The sequence below is a fragment of the Bombina bombina genome, chromosome 9 (genome assembly GCF_027579735.1).
Source record: "Bombina bombina isolate aBomBom1 chromosome 9, aBomBom1.pri, whole genome shotgun sequence".
Taxonomy (NCBI): domain Eukaryota; kingdom Metazoa; phylum Chordata; class Amphibia; order Anura; family Bombinatoridae; genus Bombina; species Bombina bombina.
In genome coordinates this window covers 64,660,917-64,683,964 of record NC_069507.1, presented here as the reverse complement: position 1 = coordinate 64,683,964, position 23,048 = coordinate 64,660,917, and the positions used below count along the sequence as shown (strand labels likewise).

The 23,048-nt window shown below is 38.4% G+C and overlaps 1 protein-coding gene across 1 annotated transcript in view; it reads left to right on the top strand.

Annotated features, from left to right (window-relative positions):
• The window catches only part of FRMPD2 (FERM and PDZ domain containing 2), a 169,210-nt gene that overhangs the window by 73,774 nt on the left and 72,388 nt on the right, over positions 1-23,048 (top strand). The window contains exons 12-21 of the mRNA XM_053692895.1: positions 93-231; positions 353-496; positions 735-923; positions 2,954-3,098; positions 12,038-12,242; positions 15,719-15,810; positions 17,087-17,179; positions 17,261-17,368; positions 22,283-22,399; positions 22,678-22,859. Of these exons, the coding sequence (XP_053548870.1) occupies positions 93-231; positions 353-496; positions 735-923; positions 2,954-3,098; positions 12,038-12,242; positions 15,719-15,810; positions 17,087-17,179; positions 17,261-17,368; positions 22,283-22,399; positions 22,678-22,859 (1,414 nt within the window). The remainder of the gene's footprint in view (positions 1-92; positions 232-352; positions 497-734; positions 924-2,953; positions 3,099-12,037; positions 12,243-15,718; positions 15,811-17,086; positions 17,180-17,260; positions 17,369-22,282; positions 22,400-22,677; positions 22,860-23,048) is intronic.

Genomic DNA, 23,048 nt, shown 5'->3' with positions numbered 1-23,048 from the left:
TTATCCTGTAAAGTTCTTATTAAAAAACATCCTGGGTTGCCTATTAAGGTACTTATTTCATCTTACTCGGTCTGCTTTTCTCCTTCCGGTAGATATTGCGCCACAAGACACATGATTTATGAACAACTGAGGAAGGATATTCTAGAAGAGAGGTTGTTGTATACCAGAGAGGGAGCTCTGCATATGGCTTCCCTCGCTCTGCAAGCAGAAGTTGGAGACCACTCACCAGAGGTAGATAATTCCAGAATATTTAGAAAAACAAGGGATTAAATTGACATTACATAGGTAGATTAGCGAATTACTTTAACCTACCTTCTCAAAAATAGCTTTGCAAAATGTGATGTCTTTGTAGTTCCATGACAGACATTATTTCCATGCTGAAGATTTCCTGCCACCAAGGGTCCTCGAAGCTCCTAATGTGTCACAAGAACTTGAAAAGCTCCACCAGCATCACTTTGGGATGTCAAAGAGGGAAGCGGAGCGGGCGTTCCTGCAGGTTATAACTATAACAAGTTTCATTCTTAGTTTACCAAGATACCCCTCATCCTGAATATAGCCTCCAAGTTGAACAGTAACTTCCCAAACCCATAAAGACCATTTCATTACATAGCCCTGACTTACAGTATCTTGTAAATCTCACAGTAACTTCTCATTCTTAAAGTAATCACCCAGTAATTCTTGTTTTAAAATACCTCCATACATTTATACACTTTCTCTGTGGTATTTTTATGCAGGTGGCACAACAGCAGCCAGAGTATGGTGTCTTGTTTTATCAAGTACTACACGATAAGAGAAGCTCAGGGCTCGGTGACATCTACCTTGGGATCTGCTCTCAAGGTATAATTGTGTATGAGGAAAGGAAGGGAAGTCGTGTTGCAAACCTCCGCTTTCCATGGAGAGAGATACAAACTCTTTCATCCCATGTGAGTGTAACCTTGCACCCTTTATTTCTACAAACATCCTGGTTATGGGGAAATGACGTTGAATAAAGGAACATTAAAGTCAATATATAATCGAATATAAAGATATGATATTTAGATATAGTACATTCAGGGATTTGTTGTAGCAGTCTGTATTCTCAACAATGAAATATAAAAAATATAGCTAGAAATTGCAAGATTTCTTACACCTCTAAAACTTTTTTTTATCAAGAAGCAGTAAGGAATGTATTTTATCCAAGGGGCAGTAAAATGTATCTTCTCCAGGGCAGCCAAAATTCCTTGCACTGGCCCTGTCTAACAACTAACTCTTTGAGGCCTATTTAACAAAGGTCTGTTGGACCTGATCCGACAGTGCCGATCAGGTCCGACAGACATCGCTGAATGCGGAGAGCAATACGCTCTCCGTATTCAGCATTGCATCTTGTGAGCTGCTGGTGAAACGCTGCTCCCTGCAGATTTGCGGCCAATCGGCCGCCAGCAGGGGTGTGTCAATCAACCCGATCGTACTCTGTCCGCCTACAGGGTTATGGAGCAGTGGTCTTTAGACCGCTGCTTCATAACTGCTGTTTCTGGTGAGTCTGAAGACTTGCCAGAAACACGGGCCCTCAAGCTCCATCCGGAGTTTTATAAATGGGCCTCTTTGACTGTAAAATCTCTATAGAGCATGAGCTATAACCCTTCTGTCTGCTATGCACGGTTTTGGGGGTATAGTACTACACAATCTGCAGAATTAAGGTAGTAATAATAATAATAATAACTAAAAAAAAGCTCATTTGCAGTACAATACATACACGTTGTCTGTTCAATAGGCTTCAATAAATAAATGGATTAAGGGCCAGATTATGAGTGGAGCGCTAATAGTGCAATCGAAAAGGTGTTTATCACGGGTGTTTGCACACATCCGATTTTTCACTCATATTACAAGTTAAAAGTAAACAGAATTGCTTGAGCGCAATTGAAGTTAACGCGTGTCTGGCTATTGCAACCTCAGAGCTCTGTTTCGTGGAAAAAAGTGTTACGAAACACATCAAAATTACATTACAAAGTACAGTCACACTCATAATACCATCTAATATAAAATATTTAAATAAAATGCACAAAAAGTTATAAGGACTCAAAGATATGAGGTCTCAGGTGTTAGAAAAAATAAATACAGGCAATATGGTATAGGTATATTTGTGTGTATATATATATATATATATATATATATATATACATATATATGTGTGTGTGTTTGTGTGTACATATGTATTTATATGTGTATATATGTATTTACAGACATATATACATATAAACACATAAATACATATGTACACATATATAGACATATAAGTGTGTTGGAGCCCATTGCAGTTAAGTAGATGAAAACATTTAAAAACATATTTATGCAATATTCATATTTAATAAAGTGTTATACTGTGTGTATAGGTATAAATATATATTGTACCAAACTACCATCATATATATGTAGAAATATGTATTTATGAATGAATAGAACAAATTCTTCTATGTGAAGAACATTGGAATATGAAATATTCATATTTTCATTTCGGGTTATGTGATCGGGTTTGCGCGCAAGTAGGGTGTTTTTTCCTCTTTTTTGCTCCATTGGCTTCTATGGGGGAATAGATTATCACGTGTGCGATATTCTAAGTTTGGCTTTTTACGTGCGTAGGGTTAGTATGCGAGCGAAAACAGTTTACTTTCAACTTGTAATATGCGCACTACCCGATGCGTACAAAAGCTTACTTCTAGTGCTGCTTACGCTCAAGTGGGATCGTTAAATAATGCTCCACTTGTAAACAGGCCCTATGTGTGGAAAACATTTTATGTTAGGAAATAACTTGTTTGCCTTCAGACAGCTAATATGATTACATTTATGCTAATTAAATTCTACTAATATGCCATTTACAGCCATAGACCTATATTATTCTGAGTGACAATTTTTCATTATGCATGTTCTGTATATCAAAATGAAAATCTATAAGAAGAATGTTGTGTTTACTCTGCAGAAGAAGAAGTTTTCTGTGCTCAGCTGTTCCAGTGGTAAGAAACATTCCTTCCTGACAGACAGCGAGAAGTCATCAAAATATCTGCTGGGCCTGTGCTCTGCTCTACGCTCCTTTCATACAAACCTCAGACAGCACCAAGATACAGGTGTGTAGGATGACTATTTTTCACTTATTTATATACATTCCTTATAATGTATATATATCTCCCAACATTTGTGGCTGGACATCAGGAACTCAGGAGGTTAATAAGTCCAGCTTCTGTATTGTGGGAGGAGCCATGCTGGGAGGGGGTGGGATAGCGGGTGGTTCTGGGTAGTATGTGGGTGTGTCTGGGCGTGTCTGATTGTTATGTGGGGGTGGGGCTAAGGGAAATGGGACAGAGCTCAGAATCAGGGACTGTCTCTCTCAAATAGGGACAGTTGGGAAGTCTGTTTACAGACAAAATAGCTTTAAGGCAGAGGTGGGAAATATGTCAACAGTTCTAAAGAAAGTTATTAGTGAGGAGGAAAAAAATGTTGTCAGTAAACTTTGGTTTGCAGAGGTATATCTGCTGACTTTTATTTTTTTAACTAATTAGATGTATAGCAACTTTAGAAATAAAACTAGTTTCTAAATGTAAGTTCCCACAGGAATAGGGTTCTCAATGTCTTCTGTATTTGTTTGTCAGATTTTATCTTGTCTCTTCCAAGTATTGTATCATTGTTTTACTTACATCAATTCTACCCATGGACAGCGCTGCAGAATAATTTATAATAATAACAATAATAATAATATAGAGTAAAAAGAACTATTGTTCTACTGTTATACTATAGAACATTTTTAGGTACAGAAAACATTAATATTTTCTGCAATGGTTTTAAAAGCATATAGTGCACATACTGAATGTCCCTCAGGTACCCATTTATATACTGTGAGCCAGCTTCCCCCTTTAGAACTGGTGGCCACACAATCAGTAAAATGCTATAACACTTGTCCCATAGGGGTATATTTAATAATATGCAAGTGGACATGATACAATGTAGCGTATCATGTCCGCCGCACAGCAATAAATGATGACAGCATACGCTGTCAGCATTTATCATTGTACCAGCAGTTCTTGTGAACTGCTTGTGCAATGCCGCCTCCTTCAGATTTGCGGCATCAATAAGCCCGATTGTATTTGATCTGGTTGATTTCGGCCCATGGCCTCAGAGCATTGGACCACTTGCTGAGGGTAAAGACTTTTCTCCTTCTCTAAAATTCAGGAAAACCTAAAAAAAGGTAAAAGAAGCTCCAACATGTGTGAGTATTGCTTCTAGGATTGTAACCTTATAATTTTGGTTACAGTTTTGCCAGGGTACCTTCTCTATTTTATGTCTTTTGATGTTTCCCTGCATCTTCAAGGAGAATGGTTAGGTATGAGCGAATGTGCTGAAAGTGTAATTTGGTAGAACGAAAAGTCCTGTAGACATTCGTTTCGGAAAATCGAATCTTGATAAGAAGGACAATCCATTATAATTCGGTAATCATATTTTTTTTCTGGGTTTTGAATGTTACTTTCGTTTTTTGAATGTTCATAAATTGGGACTGATTTAACAACCCTCTGTCGGACATGATCCTATCAGCGGATCAGGTCCGACAGACATCGCTGAATGCAGAGAGCAACGCCGTCCCCTGCAGATTCACGGCCAATCGGCTGCTAGCAGGGGGTGTTAATCAACCCGATCATATTCGATCGGGTTGATTTCCTGCGACGTCTGTCCGCCTCCTCAGAGCCTCCTCTTTAGACCGCTGCTTCATAACTGGTGTTTCTGGCGAGTCTGAAGGCTCGCCAAAAACACGGCCCTTCAAGCTCCATATGGAGCTTGATAAATGGTCCCCTTAGAATTTTCAAACGTAACAAATACTATTTAGAAGTGCAATAGTTCAGGTGGTAGGGAATTTAGTTAATTGACACATAATAGATACAAATATATCAATTTAAATGTTTCTATTTAGAATATTGCATAATTCAAATATTACATTTAAAGAGAGCATTAGAAATACTATTACAAATATAAAGATTTGAATTTTACAAATTTTAATATTGCATAAATAGCATTGCATTATTATAAAAAATCAAATTGAATATTACATTTAAAGGGACAGTCTACACCAGAATTTGTATTGTTTTAAAAGATAGATAATCCCTTTATTACACATTCCCTAGTTTTGCATAACCAACACTGTTATATTAATACGCTTTTTACCTCTGTGATTATCTTGTATCTAAGCCTCCGCAAACTGCCCCTTATTTCAGGTCTTTTGACAGACTTGCATTTTAGTCAATCAGTGCTGGCTCCTAAGAACTCCACGTACATGAGCACAGTGTTAGCTATATGAAACACATGAACTAACACTGTAGAAAAACTGTAGAAATGCCCTTAGATAAGAGGCGGCCTTCAAGGGCTTAGACATTAGCATATGAACCTCCTAGGTTTAGATTTCAACTAAGAATACGAAGAGAACAAAGCAAAATTGGTGATAGAAGTTAATTGGAAAATTGTTTAAAATTACATGCCCTATCTGAATTATGAACGTTTGTTTTGGACTTGACTGTCCCTTTAAATAAAGCATTACAAATACTATTACATTAAACGAATCTTAGAATGTTGTACAAACGTCTAAAAATCAAAACGAACGAATGAACGTATTAAAATTAGTTTCATTTTGTTAATGTTGCAAAACATTCGCCCATCCTTAAAGAGACATTGAACCCAATTTTTTTTTCTTTCATGATTCAGATAGAGCATTACATTTCTCTTGTAAGATGTATCGAGTCCACGGATTCATCCATACTTGTGGGATATTCTCCTTCCTTACAGAGAGCACCCACAGCAGAGCTGTCTATATAGCTCCTCCCTTAGCTCCACCCCCCAGTCATTCTCTTTGCCTACTCTAAGTACTATGAAGGGTAAAGTGAGTGTGGTGACAAAAATGTTAGTTTTTATTTTCTCAAGCAAAAGTTTGTTATTTTAAATGGTACCGGTGTGTACTATTTACTCTCTGGCAGAAAAGGGATGAAGATTTCTGCAAGGAGGATGATGATCTTAGCACTTTGTAACTAAGATCCACTGCTGTTCTCACAAGGGCTGAAGAGTACAGGAAAACTTCAGTTGGGGGAACGGTTTGCAGGCTAAACTGCATTGAGGTATGTTCAGTCTATTTTTTTCTAGACAGACTGTGATAATTCTAGAAAAGGCTGACAATATCCCCATGAGGGAAGGGTAAGCTGTATTCAGACACTTAGTAGGAATCCCAGCTTGCATAAAGGGCTCATTAGTTACTGGTGACACTGATAGGAAAAAACGTTTTTTTTATTGCAAATATAAAGTTTTTTGAGGGACTTTAAGGGGTCATTGTGACTTGTTTACGGGTTATTAACCCACATGGCTCATTTAAGAAACACTCTGTTATGTTTCTTTTAGGCCCCATAACATCGAGTGAGGTAGGAGGGGCCTATTTTCGCGCCTCAGTTGCGCAGTTTCTTTTCCTCAGAGACATCCAGCTGCTTCTCCAGAGGTTCCTACTGTGTTTGAGGGCTTTAAAGAGGGTTTTTTTTCCCACAAATCGTTCCTAAAGGGCAGGTAGGTGCCACAGCAGAGCTGTGGCAAGGTGCTGAACGTTTTTTACCGGTGTTTGACATTTTGTCAATCCGGTTTTTACTTTAAGGGGTTAATTGTTTATTTGCATAGCTGTGCAAAGTTACTAAGGCTTTATGATGCTACTGTAAAAAATTTGTTGAGTTTACTGCTTTTTTACACTGTTTTGCAGAGTTTGTGCAGCTTTTTTTCTCTTAAAGGCACAGTACAGTTTTTTCTAAATGTTATTTGCTTTGATTAAAGTGTTTTCCAAGCTTGCTTGTTGCATTACTAGCCTGTTTAACATGTCTGACATCAAGGAAAATCCTTGTTCAATGTGTTTAGAAACCATTGTGGAACCCCCCTCTTAGAATGTGTCCCACTTGCACTGATATGTCTATAAATTATAAAGAGCATATTTTAGCACTTAAAAATATTGCAATAGATGATTCTCAGAAAGAAGGAAATGAGGGTTTGCCATCTAGCTCTCCCCAAGTGTCACAACCAGTAACACCCACACAAGTGACGCCAAGTACCTCTATTGTGTCGAATTCATTTACTTTACAAGACATGGCCACAGTTATGAATACAACCCTCACAGAGGTTTTATCTAAACTGCCTGCTTTACAAGGAAAGCGTGACAGCTCTGGGTTAAGAACAAATGCTAAGCCGTCTGACGCTTTAGTAGCCGTATCCGATATACCCTCACAATGTTCTGAAGTAGGGGTAAGGGATTTGTTATCTGAGGGAGAAATTTCTGATTCAGGAAAGACGCTCCCTCAGACAGATTCTGATATGACGGCCTTTAAATTTAAGCTTCAACACCACCGCTTATTGCTCAAGGAGGTATTAGCGACTAGATGAGTGTGAACCTATAGTGGTCCCAGAGAAATTGTGTAAAATGGACAAATACTTGTCCCTAAGAGGATTGTGTATATTGTTACTAAGGAGTGGGATAGACCAGGTATTCTGTTTGCTCCCCCTCCTGTTTTTAAGAAAATGTTTCCCATATCTGATACCATGCGGGACTCGTGGCAGACGGTTCCTAAGGTGGAGGGAGCTATTTCTACTCTTGCTAAGCGTACAACTATACCTATCGAAGACAGTTGTGCTTTCAAAGATCCTCTGGATAAAATATTTGAGGGTCGCCTGAAGAAAATTTTTGTTCATCAAGGTTTTCTTCTCCAACTTATTGTGTGCATTGTTCCTGTAACTACTGCAGCTGCTTTCTGGTTCGAGGCTCCAGAAGAGGCTCTTCAGATGGAGACTCCATTAGAAGACATTATGGATAGAATTAAGGCCCTTAAGTTGGCTAATTCTTTCATTACAGATGCCGCTTTTCAACTGGCTAAATTAGCGGCAAAGAATTCAGGTTTTGCCATTTTAGCACTCAGGGTGTTATGGCTTAAGTCCTGGACTGCTGATGTGTCATCAAAATCTAAACTTTTGAACATCCCTTTCAAAGGAAAGACCCTATTCGGGCCTGAACTGAAAGAGATGATCTCAGACATCACTTGAGGGAAAGGCCATGCCCTCCCTCAGGATAAAACAAATAAAATGAGGACCAAATAAAATAATTTTCGTTCCTTTCGGAACTTCAAGGGTGGTCCTGCTTCAGCTTCCCCTGTTGCAAAGCAAGAGGGAAATTTTGCCCAATCCAAGTCAGTCTGGAGACCTAACCAGGCTTGGAACAAGGGTAAACAGGCCAAGAAGCCTGCAGCTGCCTCTAAGACAGCATGAAGGGGTAGCCCCCGATCCGGGACCGGATCTAGTAGGGGGCAGACTCTCTCTCTTCGCTCAGGCTTGGGCAAGAGATGTTCACGATTCCTGGGCTTTAGAAATTGTGTCCGAGGGATATCTTCTGGACTTCAAAGACTCCCCCCCAAGGGGGAGATTTCACATTTCTCAATTGTCTGCAAACCAGACAAAGAGAGAGGCGTTCTTACGCTGTGTAGAAGACCTACATACCATGGGAGTGATCCGCCCTGTTACAAAAGAGGAACAAGTGCTAGAGTTTTACTCAAACCTGTTTGTGGTTCCCAAAAAAGAGGGAACTTTCAGACCAATCTTGGATCTCAAAATTCTAAACAAATTCCTCAGAGTACCATCATTCAAGATGGAGACTATTCGGACTATTCTACCGTTGATCCAGGAGGGTCAATATATGACTACCGTGGACTTAAAGGATGCGTATCTACACATCCCTATTCACAGAGATCATCTTTAATTCCTCAGATTCGCCTTTCTGGACAGGCATTACCAGTTCGTGGCCCTTCCCTTCGAGTTGGCCACGGCTCCCAGAATTTTCACAAAGGTGCTAGGGTCCCTTTTGGCGGTTCTAAGACCATGGGGCATAGCAGTAGCACCTTATCTAGACGAGCTCTTCATTCCTCAGCTGTCAGTGGCTCAGTGTATGGAGGTAATCGGACTCATGGTAGCGGCAATGGACATAGTTCCTTTTGCCCGTCTACACCTCAGAACACTGCAACTATGCATGCTCAAACAGTGGAATGGGGATTATGCAGATTTATCTCCTCAACTGCATCTGGACCAGGAGACCAGAGAGTCTCTTCTCTGGTGGTTGTCTCAGGACCACCTGTCTCAGGGAATGTGTTTCCGCAGGCCAGAGTGGCTCAAAGTAACGACAGATGCCAGCCTGCTAGGCTGGGGTGCAGTCTGGAACTCCCTGAAAGCACAGGGCTTATGGTCTCGGGAGGAAACTCTCCTCCCGATAAAAATTCTAGAACTGAGAGCGATATTCAATGCGCTTCAGGTGTGGCCTCAGCTAGCTACGGCCAAATTCATCAGATTTCAGTCGGACAACATCACAACTGTAGCTTATATCAATCATCAAGGAGGAACACAGAGTTATCTAGCGATGATGGAGGTAACCAAAATAATCCGATGGGCAGAGGATCACTCTTGCCATCTCTCAGCAATCCATATCCCAGGGGTAGAGAACTGGGAGGCGGATTTCCTAAGTCGTCAGACTTTTCATCCGGGGGAGTGGGAGCTCCATCCGGAGGTATTTGCCCAGCTGACTCAGCTATGGGGCACACCAGAATTGGATCTGATGGCGTCCCATCAGAACGCCAAGCTTCCGTGTTACAGGTCCAGGTTCCGGGATCCCCAGGCGGTACTGATAGATGCTCTAGCAGTGCCCTGGTCCTTCAATTTGGCCTATGTATTTCCACCGTTTCCTCTCCTCCCATGTCTGGTTGCCAGAATCAAGCAGGAGAGAGCTTCAGTGATTCTGATAGCACCTGCGTGGCCACGCAGGACTTGGTATGCAGACCTAGTGGACATGTCATCTGTTCCACCGTGGACTCTGCCAATGAGGCAGGACCTTCTAATCCAAGGTCCGTTCCAGCATCCAAATCTAACTTCTCTGCGTCTGACTGCTTGGAGATTGAACGCTTGATTCTATCAAAGCGTGGTTTCTCTGAGTCGGTCATAGATACCCTGATTCAAGCTAGAAAGCCTGTCACCAGGAAAATCTATCATAAGATATGGCGCAAATATCTTTATTGGTGTGAATCCAAGGGTTACTCATGGAGTAAGATTAGGATTCCTAGAATATTGTCTTTTTTTCCAAGAAGGATTGGAGAAGGGATTATCTGCTAGCTCCTTAAAAGGACAGATATCTGCTTTTTCTATTGTTTTACACAAACGTCTGGCAGATGTCCCAGACGTTCAGGCGTTTAGTCAGGCTTTAGTCAGAATCAAGCCTGTGTTTAAAACCGTTGCTCCGCCATGGAGCCTAAACTTAGTTCTTAAAGTTCTTCAAGGGGTTCCGTTTGAACCTGTGCATTCCATAGATATTAAGCTTCTATCTTGGAAAGTTCTGTTTTTAGTAGCTATCTCTTCGGCTCAAAGAGTTTCTGAGTTATCTGCTTTGCAGTGTGACTCACCTTATCTTGTTTTCCATGCAGATAAGGTGGTTTTGCGTACCAAACCTGGATTCCTTCCTAAGGTTGTTTCTAATAGGAATATCAATCAGGAAATTGTTGTTCCTTCGCTGTGTCCTAATCCTTCTTCAAAGAAGGAACGTCTTTTGCACAATCTTGATGTGGTTCGTGCTTTAAAGTTCTACTTACAAGCAACTAAAGATTTCCATCAAACATCTTCATTGTTTGTTGTTTACTCTGGTAAGCGGAGAGGTCAAAAGGCTACGGCTACCTCTCTTTCTTTTTGGCTGAAAAGCATCATCCGTTTGGCTTATGAGACTGCTGGTCAGCAGCCTCCTGAAAGGATTACTGCTCATTCTGCTAGAGCAGTGGCTTCCACATGGGCTTTTAAAAATGAGGCTTCTGTTGAACAGATTTGTAAGGCGGCGACTTGGTCTTCGCTTCATACTTTTTCTAAATTTTACAAATTCGATACTTTTGCTTCTTCGGAGGCTATTTTTGGGAGAAAGGTTCTACAAGCAGTGGTGCCTTCCGTTTAAGGTACCTGTCTTGTCCCTTCCTTCATCCGTGTCCTAAAGCTTTGGTATTGGTATCCCACAAGTATGGATGAATCCGTGGACTTGATACATCTTACAAGAGAAAACATAATTTATGCTTACCTGATAAATGTATTTCTCTTGTGATGTATCGAGTCCACGGCCCGCCCTGTTTTTTAAGACAGGTAGTATATTTTTATTTAAAAAACTTCAGTCACCTCTACACCCTATAGTTTCTCCTTTTTCTTCCTAGCCTTCGGTCGAATGACTGGGGGGGTGGAGCTAAGGGAGGAGCTATATAGACAGCTCTGCTGTGGGTGCTCTCTTTGCCACTTCCTGTAAGGAAGGAGAATATCCCACAAGTATGGATGAATCCGTGGACTCGATACATCACAAGAGAAATAAATTTATCAGGTAAGCATAAATTATGTTTTTAAGCAACTTTCTAATTTACTCCTATTATCAATTTTTCTTCATTCTCTTGCTATCTTTATTTTAAAGGCAGGAATGTAAATCTTAGCAGCCAGCCCATTTTAGGTTCAGCACCATGGATAGTGCTTGCATATTGGAGGCTGAAATTTACCCACCAATAAGCAAGCATAACCCAGGTTCTCAACCAAAAATGGGCCGGCTCCTATGCATCAAATTTCTGCTTTTTAAATAAAGATAGCAAGAGAATGAAGAAAAATTGATAATAGGAGTAAATTAGAAAGTTGCTTAAAAATTGTCTGCTCTATCTGAATCATGAAAGAAAAAAATTGGGTTTAGTGTCCCTTTAAGAATTGACTTTGCTCTTCTCAAACAGTCCAATCAGAGAATCAACTGGTTTCTTTAATTGGGTATTTTGTGCACAGTGTTTTTGGTTATATCTCATTTTTTATATTTAATTACTGAGCCTGTTATACTGCTTTGTATAAATACATTTATCAAAAGATTGCATGGCAACATCTATAATGCAGTGCTGCAATGCTGCTTACTTCAAAAAGCATTGCAGAAGATGTTCACATTTACTGTGCTTTTGACATCAGTTTGATTTTCCAGAAGTACCCCATGTGATGGAAGTAGAGAACAGACTTTCTCCTTATGGATCTCAAAAAGACCATCTGTTAATGATGCAGAGATTGTCCCGGTCTGAACATGTACTGTGCTCCGCGAATACCGAGGATGTGCGAGACAGGATCCTGAGCAAATCGTGCGATACCATAAGTGTGGACAACAGAACAGGAGAAGAAGTGAATGCGTGTGGGTGAGAATTGACTGTTTTTATTAATACTAAAACAAAAAGAAAACTCTCACTAGGAGATACAATCTAAAGTGGTCTATAATCCAGTATAGCCCAGCCTTCTTAACATTTTTTTTAATATCAATCTCACAAATAACTTATGGGGATGCCACATTGTCACATTGTCTAACTAATCACAAAAAGAAGAAAAGCAGAGTAATTCTTGGCACTCACTTAAAGGGACATTAAACACTTTGAGAAGGTAATATAAAATGATAAATCATTTATATATATATAAAAACTCTGCAATAGAATTTCATTATTAATTTGTCCCCTTTTCCTGTAATTCCATTTTAAAATTGTGAGCTTTTCAGTTCCTGCTAGAAATTAAAGTGCAGAACTCTGTTTTCCACACAGCCATTGGCTGCACACTATAGTGACTTAGTTATAACTGTCTCTAATTGGCCACAGCAGTGAAGGTAACCTAAGTTACAACATGGCAGCTCCCATTGTATTATAGACACTAAGGGGCCGATTAATCATTGTGTGGGAAGACATGATCCGCTGTAGCGGATCATGTCTGCCGCACATCGCTAAATGCTGACAGCATACACGGTCTGTATTTATCATTGCACAAGCATTTCTCGTGCACATTTGCGGCCAATCGGCTGCTAGCAGGGGGTGTCAATCATCCCGATCGTATCGTATCGGGATGATTGTTGTCCGCCGCCTCAGAGGTGGCAGACGAGTTAAGAAGCAGCGGTCTTAAGAACGGTCAGAGCAAGTATTGTGTTTAAAATGCTGGTGCACGGTGCATACTTAAATACACTTTTGAAACAGCTATAGCTTTTATTTGAAGCATTTTTGCTAATGCATGTATTACAAAATTGCTTTTGTTCAATACCATAATGCACCCATGTGGTTTTCAATTTTGGCTGGAATATCCCTTTAATCTTATCTAACACTGTAAAGAATACCTTTTTACTGCATATATCAATTGGAAACCTTCCTCTACAAAATTACTCTGTTATTTAAAGACCTTCAGTGGGGTTTACCACTATGGGGCTGAATTATCAAGCTCCGAAAGGAGCTTGATGCCCCTGTTTCCTCTGCTCCATAACTTGTCCGCCTGCTCTGAGGCAACGAACAGAAATCAACTCGATTGCATATGATCGGGTTGATTGACACCCCCTGCTAGCGGCCGATTGGCTGCAAATCTGCAGGGGGTGGCATTGCACAAGCAGTTCACAAGAACTGCTTGTGCAGTGATAAATGCCGACAGCATATGCTGTTGGCATTTATCAATGTGTGGCGGACATGATACGCTACATCGTATCATGTCCACTCGCACTATGATAAATTGGCCCCTGTGTCTAAGGATATATCACGTAGTGAGAATCCCTACACATTTAGAAAACTCAATATTTGTGTGAAGAAATCATGTTGAGGGACATTCCCTATGATCAAGGAATATGGTGCTGGCTAAGTTTACAGATTTATGCCAGATTAAAGGGCAATTTATTTTATCATACCGTCTAGAAAAAATATATTTCAAAATGCATTTTTTAAGGTGATGTCCCTATGCCCACCATTAACGAGTAAACAATGAATAACTAGGTATAACCATTTGCACACACAAATATTAAGATGTAAAACTGTTTCATGCTAGGAGTTTTTGTATATAATGGCCCTTTAATTATTGTATATGGTACAGGAGTGCACAAATGCAGTCCTCAAGATCATAGTATTAAAGGGACACTGTACCCAAAAATTTTCTTTCGTGATTCAGATTGAGCATGAAATTTTAAGCAACTTTCTAATTTACTCCTATCATCAAATTTTCTTCATTCTCTTGGTATCTTTATTTGAAATCAAGAATGTAAGTTTAGATGCCGGCCCATTTTTGGTGAACAACCTGGGTTGTCCTTGCTGATTGGTGGATAAATTCATCCACCAATAAAAAAGTGCTGTCCAGAGTACTGAAACCAAAAAAAACCTTAGATGCCTTCTTTTTCAAATAATGATAGCAAGAGAACGAAGAAAAATTGATAATAAGAGTAAATTAGAAAGTTGCTTAAAATTGCATGCTCTTTCTGAATTGCAAAAGAAAAAATTTGGGTACAGTGTCCCTTTAAGAATATATATACAGCACCAACATTCAGACTGATACAAGCTCCCAAAATGAGACCCCTAAGAACTCAAAGAGAATAGATTTGTTAATAGAAAAAGGGAGCACCAGCTGTAGGCTAAAGTATCAAATTATCAGATAAAATCTAAATGATTTTAAAAAACATTTATTACATTCACATAAACTAGGGTACCCTATGTACATATAACAATGAAACAGTTAAAAATAGTTAAAAACAATAGAGTAAGTGCCCCTCAGGAAAGAGGGGAGGACTAAAACATATAAACGATAAATTTACAAAAAAAATAAACGATTAAATCAATGAGAGTCCCAAATAATATAGGTAAGTCTTAATATGTGATGAAATCCTGATTAAATATCCTGTGAAACAAATCCTGTGTCCTTGTGAATCCAATTATAATCCTGTGTGTGGGATGGAGTATCCAAAAAAAGGCAAAAGCAAAAATAAAAATAATGATAATAATAATAATAAAAAATAATAATAAAAAGTGAAAAAAGTCAGAAAAAAAAAATCAAATGGGACCCAATAGTTACAATACCTGTGAAAACAAAAATCAATTAGTGCAAAAGCGCTAATATAAATATAAACTCAATTGAAAATAGGCTTACCCTATATTTGAACTCGAGCAGTGACTACTTAAACATGTATATCAACGCGTTTCGGCCCCAAACTGGACCTTTCTCAAGAATGTTTTTTAATATCTATTTGATTTTATCTGATAATTTGATACTTTAACCTACAGCTGGCGCTTCCTTTTTCTATTAACAGTCCTCAAGATCAGACAATGGTACTCATTTTAGAATTATACCAGATACACAAGTTGACATAGCTAAAATAAGACAGACATCTCATCATAATGAGATCATAATGAAATCTAGTGCCTATCCCAGTGAAGGAATATCTTTTTTATATCTGTTATCAGGTAATCTACTTAGTAGCTCTATGGGTTGACAGATTAATTTGGGTACTTATGTCAGTGGAGGAACCAGCAGAACCCTCTTTGTCATTTGTCAGAAAAAGTGCTCACTGAAACAAAGTGTTCCCTAGACCAATTTATAGCCCCACTAAATTATCTGTATACTGGAATAATAGTAACCTGTGATGCACTTTGTACATACATCTTTTTAACTAAGGTTGCAGTGTGGTAAGGAATTATATGTTTTCAATCCTAACCCTCCCCAACTCAATTTCCTCAATACCGAATGGACCTCACTTATATAATCCCCTAATGACAATCAGCCCAATGGCATGGGTGATTGTGGCCCTTTGGATTTAATACACCCCTAAGGAACCCTGGTAATAATGATTTAATGGTCTCTCTATTTAACAATATGTATTGTCTTTGAACAGAAAGTTAGCAGAGGATGCTCAAATGGAAACTTATTCTCACCGGCAAAGTTCTGATTACTTATCCATCCACTCAAGCCACAGTACATCCTGCAGTGAGTAGATGTTTATGATACTTGCTTATATCTAAAGAGTTGGAAGTATTTTCCAATTCTTCGAAACGGGTACTGCTAAAAATTAACTATGACAAGTATTTGACCCTAATTTGTGATTCCCCTTTTGCCACATTTACTCTGAGTGAGTCACATCCATCACTACAGTATCTAACTTTACAACGAACAAAGCTTAGACCCATTTCTTTCTACACTGTCTGATTTCTAAATGTCTTCCTCTACATTACATATATTAATATTTCTCAAAATGCCCTTTTACTTCTGATTACAAACGTTCACAGGTGCTGCTTGAAACCCAGCAACATCATGTTAATATTTCATAATCCTTCCAAGTCACATTTTCTAAAAAGTCATGTGCAGTTTTCATTTCACCAATCCACTGTCTATTAATAAAAGCCATTACGAAAAGCCGCATAACTGTCACTCAAACACTCCTTCATATAGTTGTGCCAGTTATATAATTCAACAACTGATTTATGATTAATTGCACTGGGCATTGTACTGACATTCAGCTGTTAACCATATACTTCATTATCTTATGTGGCAGAAACTTGTATCTACTGAACAAGTGCAAGATTATGATCAATTCCATAGTTATATACCAAAACTAATTAGAGCGTTTACTTTTTGCCCTTTTATATCTCTTTAAAAATAGAACATTAACATAAACCAATTAGGTATAAAACTATGTATAAAATATCTCACCATATAAATATTAGATACATTTAAAATAACACAAAATTCTGATATCTTAGACGGTTGACATAACACAGCTCACTTAGAATAGCAAAAAAAAAGTAAAAATAATGTTAAAAAAAGAAAAATACACACCATACATAATATAGTTGGGCCAATAAATATCCAATATAGAACTTCAGATACTATCATCTATTGTACCCTCATCCAGTTTTTGATTACTGACATTTATCAGTTCATAGGAACAATTGCAGGTTATTGGCATTTTTACAATGTTCAAATGCACCTTATAGGCTATCCCCTTATTCAAATAAGGGGTCTCATGTTCATCTAAGTGGTTTGGGGGCTGAGGTGTGAATTTTAAAAGCCCTCACCCACTCTTCTCTAACAAGCAACTCCCTGTACTGCAGACCCCCCTCCCTGATACAGTGCAAGGTTTCCTCAGGATGTAGATTAGAGGGAGTTACACGTGGTTGTCATCCCCAACAGCCATATTCAATAAGGAAAACAGGTAAGAAAACACACACAAAAGTATTTATTTTTTATTTTTGTTTTGTTTTAGATGTGCAAAGTAGCCTTCAGAGCAGCTTATTGGATGGAGCAGAGAGGGAAATTGTCCATGTAAAACTGAGAAGGGACCCCAAGTATGGACTAGGTAAAACCAATCTGTGCAACTGGCCATAATAGAACATACATGACAGAGTCTTCACATTTGTCTCTTTAATTTGTTTCACAGGTTTTGTGATCATTGGAGGGGAGAATATAGGAAAGCTAGATCTTGGAATCTTTGTGGCCTCTGTTATCCCAGGTGGGCCAGCTGACCGTGATGGCCGCATAAAACCAGGTCAGACAGTCATGCTGTTTACAAAAGTATATATTTGTAAAAACTACTTTTAAAATGCATTTGGTTTCTATTTAAAAAACAAAAAGTATTGTGAAGTGCTGACATCGGGAACTTGTCACAAATTATAAGAGGTGGGTATTCAGGCCGTAAGGGTCCAGGAGCCATTGGGGCCCTGATGCCCCTGTTTGTGCGCGAGCCTTCAGGCTCACCGGAAACAACAGTTAAGACTACTGCTCCTTAACTGGTCTGCCGCCTCTGACGCGACGGCCATCAATCTGCCTGATCCTATACGACACTCCCTGTTAGCGAATATGCAGGGGGCGGCATTGCACAAGCAGTTCAGATGGAACTGCTTGTGCAATGTTTAATGCGGACAGCGTATTCTGTCGGCATTCAGCGATGCCTGGAGGACATGATACACTACAGCGTATCATGTCCGCCAGACAATGATAATTCGGCCCATTGTATTCTCCTCTGAACATTTTATAAAACTGAAAAAACATAAAATACTCCCTTGTTATCTTTAACCTTAAATAGACATGAAACCCCAAAAACGTTTTTCATGATTTTGGTAGAACATACAATTTTAAACAACTTTCCAGTTTACTTCTATTATCAAATTAACTTCATTCTCTTGGTATCAGTTGTTGAAGGAGCAGCAATGCACTACTGGTTTCTTACTGAACACATGGGTGAGCCAATGACAATCGGTATATATATATATATATATATATATATATGCAGCCACCAATCAGTAGCTAGAACCTAGGTTCTTTGCTGCTCCTGAGCTTTCCTAGATAAACCTTTCAGCAAATGATAACACGAGAAGGAAGCAAATTAAATAATAAAAGTAAATTGGAAAGTTGTTTAAAATTGTATGCTCTGTCTAAGTCATGAATGTCTAATTATGACTTTACTGTCCCTTTAACCATATTGCAGATGATATGTTGAGCTTTTTTTGTTCTAAATGCATATTTTGTTTATTCTTTTATTTATAGCTAAATTATTAATCAAATTATTAGAATAGTAATTCCTTTATAGTTGTTGATGTGATCTAAAAAATTATAAAGGGATGCTGCCCTTAAAAACACTCCACCTAAGTCTAGCCATGTGCATTTGAACATTATGGAGCCAATTTATGAAGGCCCGAATTCAGCCTAATGCTGCTATTTCCACGCGAGCCTTCAGGCTCGCCGGAAACTAGAGTTAAGAAGCAGCGGTCTTAAGACCGCTGCTCCTTAAGTCGTCCGCTGCCTCTGAGGCTGCGGACATCAATCCACCCGATCGTATACGATCAGGTGGATTGACACCCCCTGCTAGCGGCCGAATGGCCGTGAATATGCAGGGGGGTAGCATTGCACAAACAGTTCACCAGAACTGCTTGTGCAATGTTAAATGCTGACAGCGTATGCTGTTGGCATTCAGCGATGTCTGGCAGACATGATAAGCTAGTAACGCTACAGCATATCATGTCCGCCAGACATTGATAAATCGGCTCCTATTGGTCCGATCTTTGTTCCAAGTAAATGCCAAGGGGCCCCCTGAGCTATAAGTGTGGTAGCGATGGTACTGTTGTACCTATAATAATTATGCTCACTCCCACTAGTAATATCACTAATAGAAATATTTAAACAATAGCATTTTAACACAACTTCGCTAATAACATTTGCCTCCTCTTGTTACAAATATGTTCATCTAACAAAGACAGTGTTGTGAGTTTTCTAGCTAGTTTGATATTTATTTATAGGCAAATGAAAATAAAACATTTTTGTAAACTTGTTAAAGATTCATTATAGTGAAAAAATTATATTAGCTAATTTGTTTATCCCCAGCTCGGGTCCACAAGTTCTCTGCAGCTCTTAAGTGACACTTTTACTTATGTGCTTAACCCTCGTGTGGGGGTTAAACACGTAGGGGTCAATTTATTAAATGCCGGATTGACATGATTCGCTGTAGCGAATCATGTCCGCCCAGCTTCGCTAAAAGGTGGCGGACAAGTTAAGAAGCAGCAGTCCTTCTTAACTTAAGTATCCAACGAACCCCGGAACCTACGGGCGGATAAAGCAGCATGCGCTGTTTATTAAATCTACCCCATAGACTTACAGGGTCACTAGTGCTAAAATTACCATGGTTTAACAAGAGCATAGCAATATTGCGCTCTAATGACCATTTTAATGGGAAATTTAAAACTGATTTTTATCCAGCAATTTAGAAAAAAAATCATATGAGTAAAAAGTGACAGGGACATCCTATCAGAGATTGCAACATGCAGAGATGTCACTAGGGGTGGGTTTGTGAAAAATAAATCATTATCTGTGTTACTGAGTTCACTGAACTCATAAGTGCCAGCCAATATACATTACATGTAACAACAAATGAATCTAAAATTAGACTGGTGCAATCAGATTGTTATTTTGGATATTATTTTGATAATTTTCAAGACATAAAAGATCTGATTCCATTGCAGAATTACCTCTTAGGTAACTTATGTTAAGTTAGTGCTATCTTCCATAGCAACATTCTGGGCCAGATTACAAGTAGAGCGCTATTTAATGCTCCCGTTCTCGCACTAACTTCGCTAGAAGTAAGCTTTTTGCATGCATCAGGTAGCACTCCTATTACAAGTTAATAATAATACGTTTTCACAAAAGTTAGAATTAACGTATTCCCGCATATAAGTCAATTGAACAAAAAAAAAAAGTAGAAAAAATCCTAACCCACTACTTGTGCTCAAACCCAATCGCATATTCTAAATGGGGGCTAACCCGACATGAAAATATGAATATTTCACATTCTAATGTTCTTCACATAGCAGAATATGTTCTATTTATTCATAAACACAAATTTCTACATATATCTTATGGTATTTTAGGTGCAGCGATGGGGACATGCTGTGTCCTTACTTGTGCTTTCCTATACTTAGGCAAATGGGATCATGATTGCATATTAAATTGCCAACAAAATTGTGAGTCCTTTATTGCTTTATGGTTACGCTTTATTGATGATGTGTTGCTGATATGGGAGGACACTGAAGAAAAATGAAAGCAATTTATGGACAGCCTAAATACAAATCATTGGTTCCTAAAATTCACATTTAATTACAGCACTGAAAAAAAAAACTTTTTTTGATCTACAAATAATGAAACTATATATATATAATAAAATATAAACATCAACATATAGAAAATATGCAGGCAACACAGTGTGAAATGTAATTAATAGTTTTCCTTATAGTCAATATTTAAGACATTAAATACATTGTACAGACTATTAACAATTTATTAAAGAATCTAAAGAGTTAAAAGAAAGGTTCATATATAGAGGACACCCAAAAAGAGCCTATAATAAAACCAAAAATAAATCACACTGTGATCTACTGTATGGAAGTAATTTAAACATTAGCAAACCAATGCAAAATTAAGTACTTATAATAATAACTAAGCATTGGCATATTTTGCAAGCTGATGCATCTATAGCAAATATAGGGCTAGATAACAAGTGGAGCGCTACTTTATAGCGCAACTGCAAACAGGCAAATTAACCATTTGCTGGCACGCGATAAATAACCAGCCATTACAAGTTTTAGAGCTCTGAAAATTAACCGTAGATCAGATCTCTAATTATTTTTTAAAAAAGTGCCCCAAATGCCCCAAAACTAGAGGTTCTTTTTAAAAATGTTTTTAACTTCTACATTTTTTTCCCATAAAAAAACCAACTGCAATAGGCAGTTTTAATGGGTTAAAAGTAGTGGGTGCAAGGTGTTTTAAACAAAACAGCACTGAAAAGTGACTTTACATTGCGGTTTATGGGAACTGTGTGTATATGTTACCATGTTGTAGCCTGGGTTTTCCATAGATTTAAAAGCCTGTCATCTCTTCTGTTGAGGCTAATTAAAGTGAAAGTAAATCCTAGCGTTTTTTAAAATAAATAAAGAGTACTTTCATTAATGAAGTATAAGATACATCATGCAGAAAGCTCCTTTATTTGTTTCAAGTGATGGCCGCTCTTAGCTGTTCATGCAGCCCACGGCAGAAATTTATTTTGCTAAGAGGTGACTTTTTCACCTCTTAGCAAATAGCGTGGGGCGCCAAGTTGGATTTACCGCACGACTATTGGCTAAGAGGTAAAAACGTCACCTCTCTAGCGAAACAGTGTTCTGCTGTGGGCTTCCTTAGCACTTCAGAACGGCGATCGCTTGAAACAAATAAAGGAGCTTTCTGCATGAAGTATGTTATACATCATGAATGAGAGTCCCCTTTATTTGTTTCAAGTCAATCTGTGTGTTTAAAAAACGCTAGGAATGACTTTCACTTTAAGGAAAGTTAAAGAATAAGTTGCTAAAAATCTCACAGTGAGTTCAATGTCCCCTATAAACACTTGTGATTGTTGTTTCTTTAAAGGGACAGTCTAGTCAAAATTAAACTTTCATGATTCAGATGGGGCATGCAATTGTAAACAACTTTCTATTTTACTTTTATCAACAAATTTGCTTTGTTCCCTTGGTGGTATTTTTAAAAAGCTAAACCTAGGTAGCCTCAAACTGATTTCTAAACCGTTAAACACCACCTCCTAGCTCAGAGCATTTTGAAAGTTTTTAACAGTTAGACAGTACTAGTTCATGTGTTTTATATAGATAGCATTGTGCTCACTCCCGTGGAGTTATTTAGGAGTCTGCAGTGGTTGGCTAATCTGCATGTCTGTCAAAAGCACTGAGCTAAGGGGGCAGTCTGCAGATGCTTAGATACAAGGTAATCACAGAGGTAAAAAAGTATACTAATATAAATGTGTTGGTTATGCAAAACTGGTTAATGGTTAATAAAGGGATTATCTATCTTTTTAAACAATAAAAATTCTGGTGTAGACTGTCCCTTTAAGTTAATTCATCAGTCCCTGAGTTTTGTTTATGTTTTTCAGGTGGGCGTCTGATATCTATGAATAATGTCAGCTTGGAAGGAGTAATGTTCAACAGTGCAGTGCAGATCTTACAGGGCTGTGGGGAGGAAGCTGAACTGATCTTATCTCAACCAAAAGGTACCGTTCCACAAGCAAGCACTTCTCTGTAATCTCATAACTCAGTATTACTGTAAGTTATACACATTTGGAATTATAATTATTTCATTTTTACTTTTTTTCTGGAATTCTATTAGTTCTTCCTGAAGCAATTTCTTGCACTCATATTACAACTTTATATTTTGTATTAAATCATCATGTGCCAAACTCCAGGAGTGATTGGGCAATTGATTTAAATGTTTACATATACGACAGAAAACATTATGATTATTGTGCACACTTTTGTTTTTTCCCACTAGTTGTCAGCAGTCCAAACCGACAGAACTCAGATCTAACCTGGGAAGGGAGTAGAAGAAGCAGTCTAAATTTAGAAACACACGGTTCCTCTGCTGGAGAGCCACATATCTGTCATGGATATTCCCCATATGATCCACTTCATACTTCTTCCACAACGTATGATCGAGAGGAGAGAGCCAAGAAGGTAAACACAAATTCAACAGCAAAATAGGTCCCAGAATACCTTTAGCAACTGCAACATTCTTCATAGGCCAGATGTAATTTTGTTTTTATGAGTCCATGGTTAACCATATGATTAGGTCACCCATATGACTTTGTGTTAGGTATTTCTTACCTTAGTTAAATAGATACCTTGATAAAGTTTATGGGCTAC